At 34.4% G+C, this 18,297-nt stretch overlaps 2 protein-coding genes and 2 long non-coding RNA genes across 5 annotated transcripts; 2 read left to right on the forward strand and 2 right to left on the reverse strand.

Annotated features, from left to right (window-relative positions):
- Positions 1–164: 164 nt before the first annotated feature.
- On the forward strand, positions 165–4,933 carry LOC145115369 (arginine--tRNA ligase, chloroplastic/mitochondrial-like). 2 transcript variants are annotated; one of them, XM_079051645.1, is made up of 18 exons: positions 165–304; positions 863–939; positions 1,026–1,162; positions 1,264–1,339; positions 1,431–1,532; positions 1,610–1,825; positions 1,925–2,002; positions 2,108–2,191; positions 2,272–2,376; positions 2,445–2,623; positions 2,695–2,779; positions 2,866–3,052; positions 3,138–3,207; positions 3,301–3,370; positions 4,071–4,160; positions 4,241–4,309; positions 4,433–4,531; positions 4,610–4,933. In XM_079051645.1, the coding sequence occupies exons 1-18, from the start codon at positions 208–210 to the stop codon at positions 4,718–4,720; spliced, it is 1,932 nt and encodes a 643-aa protein (XP_078907771.1). In that variant the 5' UTR covers positions 165–207; the 3' UTR covers positions 4,721–4,933. The 2 variants fall into 2 exon arrangements, with proteins under 2 accessions (XP_078907771.1, XP_078907772.1); XM_079051646.1 differs by having other exon boundaries at positions 178–304; positions 859–939.
- A 975-nt stretch (positions 4,934–5,908) lies between these two features.
- On the reverse strand, positions 5,909–10,464 carry LOC145115533 (uncharacterized). Its single transcript, XM_079051829.1, has 7 exons — positions 10,354–10,464; positions 10,137–10,266; positions 8,897–9,054; positions 8,726–8,798; positions 7,790–7,984; positions 7,454–7,547; positions 5,909–6,861 (listed from the first exon to the last, which is right to left on the reverse strand). The coding sequence occupies exons 2-7, from the start codon at positions 10,260–10,262 to the stop codon at positions 6,080–6,082; spliced, it is 1,428 nt and encodes a 475-aa protein (XP_078907955.1). The 5' UTR covers positions 10,263–10,266; positions 10,354–10,464; the 3' UTR covers positions 5,909–6,079.
- A 3,741-nt stretch (positions 10,465–14,205) lies between these two features.
- LOC145115916 (uncharacterized) lies at positions 14,206–15,033 on the reverse strand. The gene is made up of 3 exons (XR_013711764.1): positions 14,897–15,033; positions 14,530–14,777; positions 14,206–14,416 (listed from the first exon to the last, which is right to left on the reverse strand). It is a non-coding gene; the product is annotated as an uncharacterized LOC145115916 (long non-coding RNA).
- A 427-nt stretch (positions 15,034–15,460) lies between these two features.
- LOC145115918 (uncharacterized) lies at positions 15,461–17,762 on the forward strand. The gene is made up of 3 exons (XR_013711765.1): positions 15,461–15,568; positions 15,911–16,027; positions 17,592–17,762. It is a non-coding gene; the product is annotated as an uncharacterized LOC145115918 (long non-coding RNA).
- Positions 17,763–18,297: the final 535 nt, after the last annotated feature.

Below are 18,297 nucleotides of genomic sequence, written 5' to 3' on the forward strand. Positions count from 1 at the left end.
GTTACATTTTTACCCGATTAAACTTGTTAAAATAACGGAGCTTAATAAGTTGAAACTTATCGAATTCAAGTAAAAAGATTTAAATCGAGTGTCAAAGGACTAACCTTGTGGTGGATATATAAGGGTAGTGACTAATTTTGTAATATACTATTCTTTAGAAAAAGCCCAAATTAACAATTAAAACCCTCAAAAAACCCTAACGTTGAGATGTTCTTAATCGAGAAATCTTTTCTCTCTCCTCGCCTATCTCTCCTCCGCCCCCCTCCTCATCCTCATATCTGGTCTACCTCGACGTCCAGTAATTGTAAGTTCAATCTATTCTCTCTATCGTCTTCTTCAACTCGTTACTCTTGTCCAAATTCGTTATTGTAACATAAATTGTGATTAGAAATCCGTGTTTGTCTACAGTAGATGTATAATGTGATAGTAATCTGATGCACTGTTTGCTTCTAACCTAGTTATAACATGCTAAAGGAATTTTGTTAAAAGAATGCGGAGTTATTACATGCAATTAGGATGTCAGATAAACTGCGATATAAATCATCATCGTTTGAGTTAGCCACTTTAAATCGATGAAATCGGACACTTTCTTTTCTTCATAGTTTTCTTTTGTTCTGCATTTTAATCGAGCTTAAATTGTTACACGAGCCCAAAATTGTAAAAAAAAATGGTGAATAAAGCAGATAAACAAACATAAGTTGCTTTGTGGATTCTCAATAACTTGATATAACCGACTTTTTATCAGTTCTCACTTCTAATCTGCTTAACCATTTTGTTAGTAAAGAAACTGAACTCTCAATTGGTTTACTTACATTATGAATATGTGAAATTCTTACATTTTTGCTACTGCAAAACTAGATAGGTATTCTGAAAAAACCATCTAGAAGAAACTTTCCAGTTAAGTGGGCACATTCAACATCAACCATGGCAGCTGCAAACGTAAGCCTATTAACTCACATTATCATCAACATATCAACTTTTACATATACTAAAACAAATTTGTGTCAATGGTTTTGTGTAAACAGGAAGAAAATATAGGGAGCCTTAAAGAACAAATAGCAAAAGTATTTGAAATCTCACTAAAAGTCACCATCCCTGAGGAGCCAGAGGTGGTGCCTTTAATCGCCGCCTGTGCCAAAAAAGAATTTGGTGATTACCAATGGTATATAAATATAATTACAGTATTTTTGTAGCATCATCATCATTATCTTTTTTTGCATATTTTTCTTGTACTAATTTAGAAATTTCATTTGGTAATAATAGCAACAATGCCATGAGCTTATGGGCTAAAATAAAAGGCAAGGGTACTGATTTCAAAGGTCCACAACCAGTTGGACAGGTAATATTGTTTTTTTTGTTTCCAAATATTAAACTAATCTTAGATACTTTTCTAAATTCTAACATTGTTATATGATTTTTATTATATGTAGGCAATCATGCGAAATCTTCCAGCATCTGACATGATAGAATCATGCTCCATAGCTGGACCTGGTTTTGTAAATGTTAAATTATCAAAGCAATGGATAGCTAAGGTAAATTTCTCCCTGCATTCCATTTTTCAACCTATTATTAATCTTGCTTACTTACTTTTACGGTTTTACCCCTGCAGTGCATTCAAAAGATGCTGAAAGATGGTATTGATACATGGGCACCAAAGCTTCCTGTGAAAAGGGCAATTGTGGACTTTTCATCTCCCAATATCGCAAAGGAAATGCATGTGGGACATCTAAGATCTACCATTATTGGAGACACTTTAGCCCGTATGCTTGAGTACTCTAAAGTTGATGTTCTTAGGAGAAATCATGTTGGTGATTGGGGCACTCAGGTATAATATTTTTTTGATTACATGTTTCACTTATCAAATCTTTTTTTGATTACAACAAAATGTTTAATCTAATCCCTTTTTTTTTCCTTTCTTTTACAGTTTGGAATGTTGATTGAGTTCCTATTTGAGAAGTTCCCTAGTGGGGAAGTTAATGATCAAGCCATTGGAGAGCTTGAGGTGAACAAATTTATTTACATATTCCTTTTTATATATATCATATTGATGGGTATTTTATCATTTGACTAAAAGTCAAACACTTTTCTTGAACTTTGATTTTGATAGGTGTTTTACAAGGCATCAAAGCAGAGATTTGATAGTGATCCTGAGTTCAAAGAGAGAGCCCAGAAGGCAGTTGTCAGTCTTCAGGTCAATAACCAACTTTTTAGCATATTTTATATTTCTTGATATAAAATAATAATAATAATAATAAATTAAAAAAAAAATAGGGTGGTGAGGAAAAATTCCGGAAAGCATGGGCACAAATCTGTGAGATAAGTCGAAAGGGTTATGAAAAAGTATATCAACGCCTTGGAGTCCACTTAGAAGAAAAGGTATTATTATTATTATTTTTTAATTCTCTTGATATAAAATTCGTTATATTTATTTCCATTATTTTCAGGGTGAAAGCTTTTATAATCCATACATTCCTGGGACTCTAGATTTGCTGAGGGAAAAGGGATTGATTGAAGAAAGTGAAGGAGCTCAAGTGATCTTCATTGAAGGAAAAAAGATCCCTCTTATTGTTGTGAAAAGAGATGGAGGTTTCAACTATGCTTCAACAGATCTTGCAGCTTTGTGGTTAGTTTTTGTCTTTGAGGGCATTTTCGTCTTTTTACACTTTTATAAAACATTCTCTTTTTCATATCTAGGTATCGGCTTAATGAGGAAAAAGCTGAATGGATTATATACGTGACTGATGTAGGCCAACGAGAGCACTTTGAAATGTTCTTCACTGTAAGTCAACTTTACACAGTGTTAGTTAGTACTACACTACTACAGGGGTAAAATGGTCAATAAAAGTTTTTTTTTTTTTTTTTCAGGCTGCTAAACGTGCAGGGTGGCTACCAAATGATGAGAACAAATACCCGAAAACAAGTCATGTAGGATTTGGACTTGTTCTTGGTGATGATGGAAAGAGATTCAGAACTCGAAGCACTGAAGTGGTTAAATTGGTTGATTTGCTTGATGAAGCTAAAACTAGGTGTAAAGCTGCACTTGTGGAACGAGGTATATGACTGTCTTTTGATGATGATGATGAAAGGGGTATTTTTGTAATTTTGTCTTTTTGTTAAAATATCTTCTGTTATATCAGGCAAGGCTGCTGAGTGGACTGCTGAGGAGCTTGAACATACTGCTGAAGCAGTTGGATATGGTGCTGTTAAGTAAGGCTTTCTTTTTGACTTAATGCAGAAAAATTTGGTTAGTATAGAAGTTTTTACAAATTTGCCCTTGTTTATTTTTTGTGTTGTTGACAGGTATGCGGATTTGAAGAACAATAGATTGACTAATTACACCTTCAATTTTGATCAGATGCTTAATGATAAGGTGCTCTTTCTTTTTTACTTAATGAACTTAATGCAAACATGGTTTATTGATTTTTTGGGTAAAGCTATAAATAAGGGTTTCATTTTTTCCTTACATTATATCAGTTAAGATGTCATTTTCTTTAATATTTTTTTTAAATGTTATTTAGGGTTAATCTCATAAAAGACCTTATATTTTGTGTTTTTTCCGGTTTAGATCTCAAATTTATTTTTTGACTGAAAAAGACATTGTATTTTTTTTTTCCGATTTGTCCCTTTTAGTCATTTTTTTCCAAAAAAAATTGAAAATTTGAGCGTTTTTTGAGAAAAACTAAAAAAGTTGAGGGTTTATTTGGAAACATTTAGAAGGTTGAGGGTTTTTTTTTTGGAAAAAAAATACAAAGTTGAGGGCTTTTTCGGAAAAAATGAAAAAATACAAGGTCTTTTTCAGGCAAAAAAATAAATTTGAGGTTTAATCCGGAAAAAACACAAAATATAAGGTGTTTTTGAGCGAAAAAAAGTTGTAAAATGTGAGGGGCTTTTCAGGAAAAACCAAAAAAGTTGAGGATTTAAAATAAAGATGAGGTTTAATCTGGAAAAAACACAACATATAAAGTCTTTTATGAGATTAACCCTATTATCATTTATTTTTGATTTTCTTATTTATCTAAACTTTTAGTACTGTTATTTTTTCTTACTTAATTACACTCTTTGATAAATAGGGAAACACTGCTGTGTATCTTTTATATGCACATGCTCGAATATGTTCAATTATTCGCAAATCTGGTAAAGACATTGAGGAGTTGAAAAAGGTAAGATTTTTATTTCCTTTTCTTTCAACTTTTTTTTATAAAATTTTTAATTAAATATAATTATTGTTCAATGGTGACAGGCTGGACAATTAATATTGGAGAAAGATGAAGAACGCAAACTTGGATTACATTTGCTCCAGTTTGCTGAGGTATTCCTTCATCCTACTTTCATTTTTTTTTTCAATTTATTAAAGCATTATATATATTATCAAAATTTGTTGTTATTAATTTATAATAATAAACAAATGAATAAAAGTACATTGTCTTTTCAGGTTGTGGAAGAGGCGTGCACAAATCTGTTACCCAATGTGTTGTGTGAATATCTTTATGATTTATCCGAGAAGTTTACCAGTTTTTACTCTGAATGCCAGGTATGCATTTTTGTTATAATCTTTTTTTTTTTTTTTTTAAATTATTTTTTTAAATTTTATATAAAAATTTTATGGTAGGTTGTTGGGTCGGCTGAGGAAACAAGCAGATTATTGTTGTGTGAGGCAACTGCTGTCGTTATGAGGAAATGTTTCCATCTTTTGGGGATTACTCCTGTCTACAAAATCTGATCTCTAATTTTACAATTTGGACCCTGAAGAATTCCGTTGAAGCTCAATACACCCTTGAGAGTTGTAAACATTTATATGGGTAGTCATTTTTCTGATTTTGGAGTCGGGTTTTGGACTTTTTCCCATGGTTATTAGAATATGATTGTAACACAAGTTTATGATGTAAAGACCAAAACCATATGCTAAACTAAAAAAATATTGTTTTACAACGTATTAGTCACTTTTATTTATTTATTTATTTATGTCGTATCTAGGCAGCAAGATGATTTATAGCCAATAATTCGTTAAAATATCTAGGCAGCAAGATGGTGTGCACTTGGTGCATCTTCAACTTCTTTGCTGTAAATCATCTGCTTTGGTTTGTTGATTTAGTTCTTGGATGGATTTTGTTGACTATAGTAACGAATTCTCTACTTGGTTCCTGAACATATATTATTTTTTTATTTAAATAAATAAATAAAATTGGCTTTTTACATAAATCGTATTTTAGAAGTTTTGGTTTATGATTTTTAAGAGAGAACTCTTTTGAAGTTGATGATGTGTTGTCTTTAGAATTTTGTTTGTAACAATTGGTATAATATGTTATGATTTAGGCAGTTCCTTCAACGTGTTCGATAGAATTGTGGTTAATGGTTTATTACATAAGATTGTAACTTCTTTTTCTTGTGGTAAGATATATGATAGTAAGAAGAAGCCACAAGGATTAATATTCACGAACAATATTGTAAAAATATTCATAAAAGACTTTTATTCAATAATTTTGGATATTGTTCTTTGCTATATATGATCATAGAAGAAAAAAGCGAAACCCCAAATAAAATATAATAAAGTTATTGTAAAGTTCAAATTTTTAGAGTAATTTATGCATTTTTTTAGAGTAAATTACACGAATGGTCCCTATGGTTTAGGGTAATTTGCGCGTTTGGTCCCTAACTTATTTTTTTAACTCGAAAGGTCCCTACAGTTTGTTTTTGTTACGCGCTTGATCCCTGTCTTACCAAAAAAACTATTTTGCCATTGATTTTTTAATTTATTTAAATAAACACACCCCAACCCCACTCCCTTCGCCTTATTTTACATACCCCACCATTTTTCCCTATTTAAATAATAGTATTTTTAGGTAATACAGGGACCAAACGCGTCACAAAAACAAACAGTAATGATCAAGCGCGTAACAAAAACAAACTGTAAGGAGCTTCTGAGTCAAAAAAATAAATTAGGGATCAAACGCATAAATCACCCCAAACCATAGGGACCATTCATGTAATTTACTATTTTTTTACACTTTAGTGAAAAGAAGATTAACATATATGAAAAAGGTTCCCAAAATCAAATACTGCACGTTTCAATCAAACCCCATTAGTTGATCATCGGTTTCTTGATGAACTTCGAAGATCCCGAATAATCTTCTGGTAAAGGAAGATCAAGTTCCGAGCAAACAAACTGGATTATCTCAGCTACCAAAGGCCCAAAAGAGAGCTTGTTTAGGGTCAACGCAATAGAAAAGCGGTTGTTTATGTCACAGTATCCCGTCGAACCACCGACACCTGCGTGACCAAACCCAATCAGCGAACCATCGATCATGTTAGCCTTCCAAAATCCAAGCCCAATTTTACTCTTCGGGAGGATTAAATCCTTATAATCTCCTCTTCCCAAGAACGCATCATGAATTTTTGATTTTGCGCTGGCGCTGCTAAAAATTTTAGTATCGATCTTGTCACTTGTGTTGCTGGTTTCTTGGATTTTGATGTAAGGATCGGATTTAGGGTTTTTGGTGAGGTTGTCCGTGCTTTCATCTTTCTGGTAATCGGAGATTTTCTTGGAAGGTAATGTGGGGTGGTGAGGGTGGCTTCCGAGGAGTGGGAGGGTGGAGGAATGGCGGGGAGGGACTGCACCACCATCCACGAGGGCGGCATAGTAGCGAGCCAATGCACGGGCTGAGAAGTGTCCGTTAATGGCTGGCAGTATCGCACGGCGGATATTGAGGGTGTTGGATAAGGGAATAAAGTCTGCAAGCATGTCAGGTGAGAGAGAGGAAGGCATGGCAAACTCAGACCTGAATTCACTGTTTTCACATAGAGCAGCGAACATATTGTATTCAGTTTTATCATACGTAAGACTTGCTAGACGAGATTCCACACCTGAATTCCACATAAAAACAAAAGTTTCTTATGAACTAATAGACATACGGTAGAATACAATTAAAGGGCTATTTGGTGTTCTCAACCCAAGTGGTTGAAGGTGTACAATAGAGAGTATGATTGTTGTTGTTCTAAATAAAAAGACATGGAAGAATACATAAAAGCGCCATTTTATCAAATTAACCACCTAATTTTATTCGGTAGTGATCAAACAATTATGGTTTTTGATCGTTTAAAAACTATTTCCTAATGTGAACGTCATGCAAAATATAGAAAAGCACGACACAATTTCATAATTTTATCGAGTTAATTAACCACTGAAACTATTATTTTTACCAATTTAGCCACCAAATTATTATTATAATAATCATAGAAGAGTACTTAGGTGGTTAAATCGATAAAATTCTGATAAGATCTTCTTTTTAAGTATTTTAATTACTGTTTTTTTTTGAAAATCGGGTAACCAAGAAAGGTGAGTTTTTAAATTATTATTTTTTAATGTTCAATAACTACAAGACTTAGTTGAGTGGCTACATTAATGGATAAATGGTGCAAGCCATTGGTATTCTGTTAGTTTTTTTGTGAATCTTACCAAGAGGAATCCCTATATAAAACTCGCCTTCGACGTTAAGTGGGCGAACAAAGGCTTCCTCAAGAATATCCTGAAACTTCTTCCCGGATGCATGCTTCATGTTCAAAATGTAAGGATCAATGAAAATAATGAAAAAAAAAGACAACGATATGTCATATCAATACCCTTCATGTTCAAGTCAAGAAGATGAAAAACACGACACGACAAGTTGTAGTGCTTTTCGCATGCATGAGACGAAGATAAGTCTCTAGTTCATGTAAAAGACATAAATGTCCTCCTCATCTGTATTATTGAAAATAGCCCAAAACTGGCCAGAAGATGTATGTAATTGCATACCTCAATAATCCCACCACAAAGCCAGCCATACGAAAGATAATGATAGAATTGTTCACGACCAGGTTCAGTCTCTGGTGCAACCATTGCAATTCGTTTTACACACTCATCCCAATCACATAACAACGCATGATTATCTTTAGAGATGTCCGCAAGAGCATTATGCAGCCCAGATGTATGATTAAGTACATGATGAATCTGCAAAAAAGAAAAGGAAATCTTATGTAAAAGTTACCTAAACCATAAACTATCTGTTGAGTTGAGAATTATGTTGTGATAGTCGGAAGCTTAAATGTGGAGGTCCAAAGTATCGTTATGAAGAAAGCTGTTTTGTTTTAATGACGGAGTAGTTGGTAGGACATATTATGCTCATTTGGTATAAAATTATCAAGTGGGCTTAAAATAGTGCTCCTAACTATTAGCGTAGGTTAGTGGGAGCAGTTTGTTTGTACTCATCACGTGTGTATGCCCATGTGTTGAATATGATTGGTCATGTACTACACTCTTATGTATGTATAAATATACATAGGTGTGCATCTTAGTTTTGAGTATCGGTTGTATTATTAGTGCTCATAATCTCTCTGATTATTGGAGCCTTTTTCATTCATGTACTCGTACTTTTGATCGATCAAAGAGTTTACAGAGTTATTTACATCATTTCATTCCGCATTTCTTGATTAGTCATCTTGTTATTTGATCTAACGCTATGATTTACCATTTTAGGGTTTTAGTACACAACACTACTAGATTAAGTGGTTGCCCACAAGGAGCCCAATCCAAATTTGAATTGAAACTCTCATACTGATAATCCGTTAACCCTTGCTTGTTTCTACAGAGATACCCTTGGAGACGTTTCACTAATGTTTGTTCTAGTGAAATCAGATTATAAAGATGATGTTTAAAAATTAGAGAAAAGAAACATTGGGAGATAGGGATAACCTTTATCTGATCTTTTCCATTTGTACCAAACTCCGGCCAAAATTTTGCAACATTTTCGTCAAGCTTCATTTTCCTATGATGAATATGCATGTTGGTTAATATTTACTTGCATGACAGGATCCCATACAGATCCCTTCATGGGTGCTAAATATATACAATTGACAAATATACCCTTTATCGGCTAGCCAATGCATCATTCCTGCTGTGACACCCTTAGTTGCAGAGAAAACAGGAAATAAGGTATCAGGCTGAACTGGACGAGGGTCATCTGCTCCCATGACTCCAGCTGCAGTATCAATGATCACTTTCCCGTCTTTGTAGGCACAAACCTAACAAACAACATGCAAATTTTTTTTCTTTTGTAAAATACAATAAAAAAAACCAATAAGTGATGTAGGCATAAAACACAGACTAATTCAAGCTTCTAGATAGTTATATAGCTTGCGCCAAATTGAAACTTCATGTTGCCGGTATAAACTATTATATGGGGCATTTCTTACAGGGGATAGGAGTTAACCGACTGCAAAATCTTTCTAGTGTTATCTATATGGGTGCTAGTAGTGGCACTGGCAACGCCTGCTTTTTCTAGTACGCAGTGCAAAAAATTTCGAAATTATTTTCTTCTACTATTGTGACACTAATAAAATTTCCTGTGACGCCCCTATTATGAAATCCTGCGTCCGCTGTTGCAAATTGTTTGGTGGGAGAAAAAGTTGCAAATTTTGTTCCCCTCCCTCAGTTCTCTTACAATGCATGCAAAATGCAATACAAGTAATATATACTAAACTAATCATATAGGGGACAAAACTAGCCGTGATTAGACATGATTTTGATGGTTATTCTCAATGATAAGGATAACGAGGGCATTTATGTATTTTGCGCAAACAAAAGGTCAAGAGTGAGTCCCTATCCCACATTTTCTAGTTAGGCAAACAATTGCAATCTTTTACAATATCTAGTTTTTTATGAAGTGTATTAACGTCTTTTGCGCAAAAGATGACGAGAAGGAGAGTATCAACGTTATTTTTGAGAATGAGGACAATAAGGGTATTAATGTCTTTTGCATAGATAAGATAAGAAATTGACAGTCTCTCTCCCATCATGTCTCACCTTCTTGGATGGGACATAATTACATTTTGTGAGACATTGGGACCTTCTCAATGAGAAGCCACTACCCTTACCAAGTGATGGCTACCTTGGCCATCTATCAATTGTAAATGTGACATTAAGGTATTATTTTTTTTGTTACATTGACTTCTAAAATTTTTTTGCACATAAAAGAGAGGTGTTATTGTGTCACTTTTCTGGGGTGAGAAAAATTAAAAAGGAAACTGTAATTTTTTTTCAAAGATGTACGCTTATGACAACACAAATTATAGTAAACCAATTATATTGGGGCAGTGGTATGCACCTGGATTCCAAGTATTTTATCAGCTTTCCCTAATTCGACCAAGAGACGCCTCAACTTGGTCTCTACTTCAGAATTTATTGGACTGTCATATAACCATTTCGTATTCGATGGTGGTCCGTTATTCATGTTGCTGAAACAGAGTAATAGCTTGTAAACAAGGATAGATCAAATACGATGAAAGAATCATTAACGAGTGGTTATAACCAAAAAATCTTACCTTTTTTAAGACAAATTTGGCAAAAGCTTTATTGATGATGGATTATGCTAACATTCCTCGAGGATGAAAGCCCTGAAACGATGCAAAATACATGACATGAGAGAAATGAACTTAGGAGAGGGGGTTAATTAAGGGTTTTAAGTAAGAAAACGACAAATTATAGAATATTTGGTAGGCATCCCCCAATTAGACCTACTCCGTTGACCAAGTAGACATACTCTATTGAAAAATCATTTAATTGATGTGCAAGATCAGTTGGTGAATACCACTTGGTGCTTGTTAATAATTTGTTATTTGATTGTAATTGTTTTGGCAAGGTCTGTACGTTTTTGTTCCGAATCTTTCATAGAGAATAATCACCAAGCATACCATTCAAATCCTACTTCTACTTTTTTCTTTTATTTTATTTATTTTATTATTTTTTTTTTAATTTTTAATTTTTATTTTATTGATCACCCGACTTTGAACCCCTTAGAAGAAAGAAACTTTTTCAACACTTGATAAATATAGGCCAAAAGCAGAGATTTGATAGTGATCATGAGTTCAAAGAGAGAGCTCAGAAGGCAGTAGTCAGTATGCAGGTCAATAACCAACTTTTTAGCATATTTTGTATTTTTTTGATATAAAATAATAATAATAATAAATTTAAAAAAAAAATAGGGTGGTGAGGAAAAATTTCGGAAAGCATGGGCACAGATCTGTGAGATAAGTCGAAAGGGTTATGAAAAAGTATATCAACACCTTGGAGGCCACTTAGAAGAAAATGTATTATTTTTATTTTTTAAAGACAAGCCCACTTTTTTTTTTCTCTTGATATAAAATTCGTTATATTTATTTCCATTATTTTCAGGGTGAAAGCTTTTATAATCCATACATTCCTGGGACTCTAGATTTGCTAAGGGAAAGGGGATTGATTGAAGAAAGTGAAGGAGCTCAAGTGATCTTCATTGAAGGAAAAAAGATCCCTCTTATTGTTGTGAAAAGAGATGGAGGTTTCAACTATGCTTCAACAGATCTTGCAGCTTTGTGGTTAGTTTTCTTTAAATCTGAGGGCATTTTCGTCTTTTTACACTATTATGAAACATTCTCTTTTTCATATCTAGGTATCGGCTTAATGAGGAAAAAGCTGAGTGGATTATATATGTGACTGATGTAGGCCAACGAGAGCACTTTGAAATGTTCTTCACTCTAAGTCAACTTTACACAGTGTTAGTTAGTACTACACTACTATAGGGGTAAAACGGTCAATAAAATTTTATTTTTTTCAGGCTGCTAAACGTGCAGGGTGGCTACCAAAAGATGAGAACAAATACCCGACAACTGAGGCGTCCGGTCGGAGAAACTAGTCTTGCGAGGGTAGCCGTAACCGACCAAGTTGCGATTAACCCACAACCACTTGTCTTGCTAGTTCTTCTTGGGTGCCTTCTGGTTAATAATGAACGCATGAATGCCCCGCCGTTGAGAGAAAGTATGAACGCCGTATTGGGTGGAGGAGTCAAATTAGTACTTAAAGGCCTAGAATTGAGGAAGCACTCCCAGGGCTCGACACGCCATTTCAAAACTGACTATCTTGTTGACAACATTTAGAGTCAGATAATCCATAGAAAATCCATATTGACGCATAATCTCGTCAAAGAAGTCGGTCTTCAGTAGCCTCAAGCCTGGCTCAAAGATCGGGATAGGAACCCCAACCTTACCCTCTGGCGGATGGGAAATAACCGCCCCCTTTCTAGGATATTGCTGTTAGGGTGTAAAGTTCTCATTGGATGTGGCTTACCCTCTTGTATGTGTAATGGGTTGAGTCTTTCCTATAAATAAGAAGTAAGTGACTCCCATTAAGTAAGACCCATTTTGGAGTGATTAGTCTTAGTGAGAGAAATATTCAATACTCACTTGTACTCTTACTATTCTAATGGAACTTAAAACTGATTTTATTTACTCCTTGTGTTCTTGATGTTTGCATGATTCACTAGATCTTTACTATTCCACACAAGTCATCATAATTGGAAGCTAAATTGACACAATGGGTCCCTGCAGAATTTGCAAAGTTGACAGTTATTAGCTAGTTTTCGAATTTCCTGCAACTCTCATCCAAAAATCAAAATTTTCACAAAATTTGGAAATTTTTTCTCGGCTTTTCGTGATTGTTTTTTGTGTAAGATTTTCGCGATTTCATTTTTGTCACACATCGAGGGGGAGATTCGTCAAGTTTATTTGTCTATCGCTTCTCATCCCTTATGGGTTTTATAATCACTTCTTGATTATAAAAAGGGGGAGAATGTAGAAATGGGTATTCGAAGCTTCTCGGGTATTCATTTGCAGATTTGAAGACCGATGTTACTTCAAGGGGGAGTTGGTCCTAATCACGCAAGCTTATTTGGAAATTGAAGCCGGGACATCTAATCCTAACTTTGAGGGAGAGAATGTTAGGGTTCAAAGTTCTCCTTGGATGTGGCTTACCCTCTAGTATGTGTAATGGACTGAGTCTTTCCTATAAATAGGAAGCGAGTGACTCCCATTAAGTAAGACCCATTTTGGAGTGATTACTTTTAGTGAGAGAAATATTCAATACCCACTTGTACTTTTACTATTCTAACGGAGCTTAAAACTGATTTTATTTGCTCCTTGTGTTCTTGATGTTTTCATGATTCAATAGATCTTTACTATTCCGCACATGTCATCATAATTAGGGTCACTACAATTGCACCTCGTGCTCGGGCAAAAAGCCAAATCGGGTTTGCAGGGTCTCAACCTCACCCGATGTTGGCTCAATTCCGGTATTTGGTGTCACAATTAATCCCGGTAAATAAGAAAAAGATGGAAGAAACTGTGACATCCCGGAATTTAGGTCAAAGATTGTGAACGGTCAAGTTCACAGTAAGTCTCTTGATAAATTGACTCATTGAGTTTTAGTGCATCTAATATAAAATAAATGAGTTATTCCAACTATTATAAGATACCAGATGGTATCTTACTTCCAAATGTTTAATTTGACAAATAAATCAAACAGCTCAAACGACAACCTTAGGAGTGCGCCTGAAAAACTGAAATATCATATTAAGCCGTTGTGAGAAAAACAAATACTCTAGTCTCGTAGAACTCGTTTCCCTGTTTTCGAAAATATAAAGAACGTCCAAAATGGAGTTCGTATGCGAAAGATACGACCGTTTTAAGAATCGAAAACCAGTAAAATACTGATTTTCTTAGAAACTATCAAAAACCGTTTCTAACCATTAAAGGACTTGCACACCTCGAATAGAAATTCTGAAAGCATTTTTGAATTTAGGCTATTGCCTAATATTTAATTTCATATCTGAAATATTTTTGATAAAAATATCTATAAAAGTTGAAAAATCAGACGTTTTCAGATTTATTAACCGCGAAACATGAAAATATTGATTTCGACATGATTTATATGATTGGTGATGTGTTTCGGAAAAATATAAAAATCCAAACCAGTTAAAATGAATTTTAACAATGAAAATACTCTTATAATTTTTAATTTAAGAAACCAATGTTTAACAAATTAATGATTCTACATTTTCCAAGGTATTAGCTTAATTTTATACATAGTTATTACATAAATTATGTAACAAACTCATAATAAAAGAAAGATAGACTATATTTATCAAGACATGATTTGTAAAAGTTAAGTATACATACATGTGTATACTAATAAGATTTGTCTAATCAAATATATATCCTCAAATATATGTCCATTTATGGATAAAAGAAAACAAGTTAAATATATTATATTTCTCCACATTCCAATTTAACCAATGCATACATAAAGTACATAGAAAAATTATTTAATTACAAATTATATGCATATTTCATAAAGAACCAAATATATAATACAAAAATAATAATAATAATAATAATAAAATAAAATAAAATAAAACAATTACAATACTGATCTTACACTTATTTTACAAATTTGATTATACAATTATTGTACAACAAAATTGATCACTCGTGTGCAAGTGCAAGTGCTTTTCACCTCTTCCTGAACACTCAAATTACACTTCACCTTTCTCCTTTCCTCCCCACGTTTTCCTTTCACCTGCATTACAACTCACACACAGTTCACAGGCAGGTAAGGAAAGCACTGTATGGTATTGCTTCTACTCATCAAATACTAATTCACAAACAATCAAACAAAAATAAAACCCTTACAGAGAAAAATTGATCGATCCTTTTGTATCTGCTTGCACCTTCATTCCCAACCAAGAACACCTCCAAATGGAAGTTTGATCATAAGTATTCTTTCCGGTCGATTTCACAATCCCGATTGTACTTCTCTGTCAAATGAAACAACAAAACAATTGTTTCTCCCTTCTTCAATTTCTTTGAATCACCCAACCCAAACAACCTAACGATTTCTGTCAACAACCAAACCCAAACATTTTTCCCTACATCGATTCCTATCAAAATAACCATCCCATTCATCAATTTTCTATCAAAATAATCAAGAACAAACATCTCAAATACCCCCCATCGATTTCAATCCACAACAGAAAAGAGAAAAAGAACTTTCTTTTACCTGTTAGCCACCGTCGACTGTTGCTGTTGTGGGTTGTTTCCGGTCTACTGCAGCCAGAGAAGAGGAAGGAAGCGGTGATGCTACCGCCGATCGCTGCTACCTGGTCTCCACTGGGTTTTTCTGCCCCGGTGGCTGCCCTCCTTACGATCTGATAAGAAATACCACAAACATCCCCACTAATGGTCGTTTTCCCTTCTTGTTTCTCCCATCTCGACCAGTCAAAGGATCGAGGATCTGATTTCCCCTCAAAACATGACTACTGGCGACGAAGGAAAGGGAAGAAGAGCGCATCGGAGATGCTGATTGTCGCCACCCACGTCGATGGCTGCAACTCCTTCCTCCCTCGTTCTTTCTGACAATCAACAACAGCCAAACACCCATAGAACCATCGACCACCGCACCTGCCATCGCTTTCTTCTTCCTTCCCCAACCAAGCCAAACATTGGTGGTGCCATACGTGGGATCGACGATTGCTACCGAGTTTGGTTATACTTATCCTTTCTCGAATCAGACGATGGATCAAAGACCCCACCCGATTGTCGCCTTCGATTTCCCTCGTGTTCCCCTCTCGTTCGGCCGCATTCGTTCTATTGCCCGACTGCCTCTGTTTTCCTTCGTGGCTTCAATTGGGTTGGATCGTATCCCTTACCCGATCACACAAATAAACAAGGGGTAAGAGCCTGATCCTTTTTGTAAACGGATCCACTTGTGTGGATCGGTCATGGAGCCCCGATAAAACAAATGGGTTTTGATTTTGACCCGGTCAAAGCTAAATCAAACTTGTATTTAAATTAAACAGAATTGGTCCCTTCCCCAAAAAAACCTAATGAATTAAGTCCTAATACCCTAAAAACAGTTTCAAATGCACATGTTTAACCCCTGTCTTGAGAATAATTCTCAATATCAGTCCCTGAAGTATGATTTTGGCAAAATCAAACCCTAGAGTTTATTCATTTTAAGAAAGACCACCGTATACTTAATAATTAATACCAAAACTACCATTTGGTTTATTAGGAAATACAAATATACTCGGAGATTCGTCTTACGAACGAGGAATGTCACGTAACAAATCTTATGACAAGTTTCCCAAAGGAATCCGAATACCGTATGAATCGAACTCACGCTTCAAGGGTGAGTGCTTACGGCCCCTTTTTAATATTTCAATTACTTCGGGGGGGGGGGGGGGGGGGGGGAATACATGTGCCAATATATTTTGTTTATACATACAAATTACCTTTTTATGCGAAAAGCCTAGTTTATAAAAATATTATTATTTAATAACTTACTATATTGTTACCAATAAATTAGATTATATTTTTCGTATACGTATTACGATTATTTTATTGTTTTATTGTGAAATTACCATTTCACACAATAGATACTACATGATACAAAATTTTATGATTTTTATATTATAACAAGTACAAGTTTTATGATTTTTATATTATAACAAGTACGTTATGAAACTGTGCAGTATTTTAATGGTTCAAGATATTACTATACATGTATATTTATATGTTTATATGCATACTACCAGTTTAAAGTATTTCAAAGTTTCAAGACTTCTATACATGAATACTTTTATGCATAAGGCTTTACACACATATACAAGTTTAAAGTATTTCAAAGTTTCAAGACTTCTATACATGAATACTTTTATGCATAAGGCTTTACACACATATACAAGTTTAAAGTATTTAAACACATATACAAGTTTAAAGTTTAAAGTATTACACACATATACAAGTTTCAAGACTTCTATACATGAATACTTTTATACAAAAGGCTTTACACACTTATACAAGATCGTTATGTTGAAATACACATCTCTATAAAAGCGAGTAATTTATACTTTTATAAATACGTCAATCATATTCGGCTTTTACAAATGCTATACTACAAAATTCATTATGCCCGGTACTTAACTATAATTAAGTTAGGGCTGAGAGTTATTCACAAACTTTTCGTTAATGGTTTTTGAGTGAGACGCTACTATTCATTAGCTGAGTTTAATCACTTAGCCTGCCCCACACTGCTATAATCGTTAATCTTCGGAGCGAGGTACATATGTATAGATCTATATGGGGTCGACAACCCCACCTGCGGTTGCTAGCTACAACCATCGACTGATCAATCGTAGCAGGTGATATGTGTCTACGATCGTTACTACGACGTCCAATGAAGCGTCGTAGGGAGGGGTACTTTTCGTCCATAGCTCGATTATAGAACTCACTAAAAACATTAACACGAATTTCTCTCTCTTACTACAACCATAGGTTTAGTTGCCTTCAAGTATATTTTTTTAAGTATGGAAATTACTTATACAAAGCATTCATTTTGACTTTTAAGAAGTCATTACAAATACATTTTTAAGTACGGAAATTACTTATACAAAGCATTCATTTTGACTTTTAAGAAGTCATTACAAGTGCATTTTAAGTATGAAAATTACTTATACAAAGCATTCATTTTGACTTTCAAGGAGTTATTACAAGTACATGTTAAAAGCATGAATTTATTCATATCAAAATACATTCTTGGCTTTTAAAGACTCTTTGCAAATACCGTTTTTAACGATCGTTATACATACAAAGATAATACTTTTTAGACTTATTAAAAGTATTAATGCGTTAGCAGAAAACCTGTGACACTCACCAACCTTTGTGTTGACTTTTAAAACTACATGTATTCTCAGGAAAACACTAAACAGACATTCAACACAGATTGGATTACAGGTGACCAAGTTTATTTGTTGTTGTATCATATGCCTACCTGTTAAGGCAATTCATGTATTATTATTATTTGTAAAACCTTGTATTCAAATATCAAGATGGAACATGAATGCTATTTTGTTTATTGTTGTACTTATGCTGTATATTCAATTTGCCTGTGATCCATGAACTTAGTCACACAGCCCGACGTGTTCCGCCGCCTCGGCCGGGGGTGTGACAGAAACGATAAGCAGAGAAAAGATAGAGGTAGTCGAAGAATGGGAAACATAGAAAAGAAATCCGTCTCCGATAAAGAAAGACTTATGTGACAACCAAAATCTTTTTCCGTTACTGTTAGCCGATTTCCGTTAATAAAATTTGAATTTTATTGAGTTCCGTCAAATTCCTTTGGTTTGAAAATCATTTAGTTATATAATTGAATTTTATATATAAGAGTCGAAACCAAAATCACGCGAAAAACCCGAGTATCCTTTGAAAAATCGATAGTTTTCGGCCTGAGTGGAGTTCACGGCCGTAAACCCATTTACGGCCGTAAACCCGTTTACGGCCAGTGTCAGGTGGCCCCACCACCGACCATACCCCCCTAGCCTATATATACAGGACTCCCACCTTAATTTGAACTTTCTTAGCCGGAAACTCTCTCATTCTCTCTCTACCTCTCAACCGTAA

The sequence above is a fragment of the Lactuca virosa genome, chromosome 5 (assembly GCF_052849685.1).
Source record: "Lactuca virosa cultivar CGN04683 chromosome 5, Lactuca_virosa_CGN04683_v6, whole genome shotgun sequence".
Taxonomy (NCBI): domain Eukaryota; kingdom Viridiplantae; phylum Streptophyta; class Magnoliopsida; order Asterales; family Asteraceae; genus Lactuca; species Lactuca virosa.

What these genes read in the sequence shown, in the direction of transcription:
- LOC145115533 (XM_079051829.1), bottom strand. Translation starts at nt 10,262, where the DNA reads ATGAATAACGGACCACCATCGAATACGAAATGGTTATATGACAGTCCA. An exon ending in TTTGTGGTGGGATTATTGAG is followed by an intron (nt 7,548 to 7,789) that starts GTATGCAATTAC and finishes TTGAACATGAAG; the next exon opens with CATGCATCCGGGAAGAAGTT. An exon ending in TTATATAGGGATTCCTCTTG is followed by an intron (nt 6,862 to 7,453) that starts GTAAGATTCACA and finishes TGTGGAATTCAG; the next exon opens with GTGTGGAATCTCGTCTAGCA.
- LOC145115369 (XM_079051645.1), top strand. Translation starts at nt 208, where the DNA reads ATGTTCTTAATCGAGAAATCTTTTCTCTCTCCTCGCCTATCTCTCCTC. An exon ending in TACCTCGACGTCCAGTAATT is followed by an intron (nt 305 to 862) that starts GTAAGTTCAATC and finishes AAAACTAGATAG; the next exon opens with GTATTCTGAAAAAACCATCT. An exon ending in AGGCAGTTGTCAGTCTTCAG is followed by an intron (nt 2,192 to 2,271) that starts GTCAATAACCAA and finishes AAAAAAAAATAG; the next exon opens with GGTGGTGAGGAAAAATTCCG.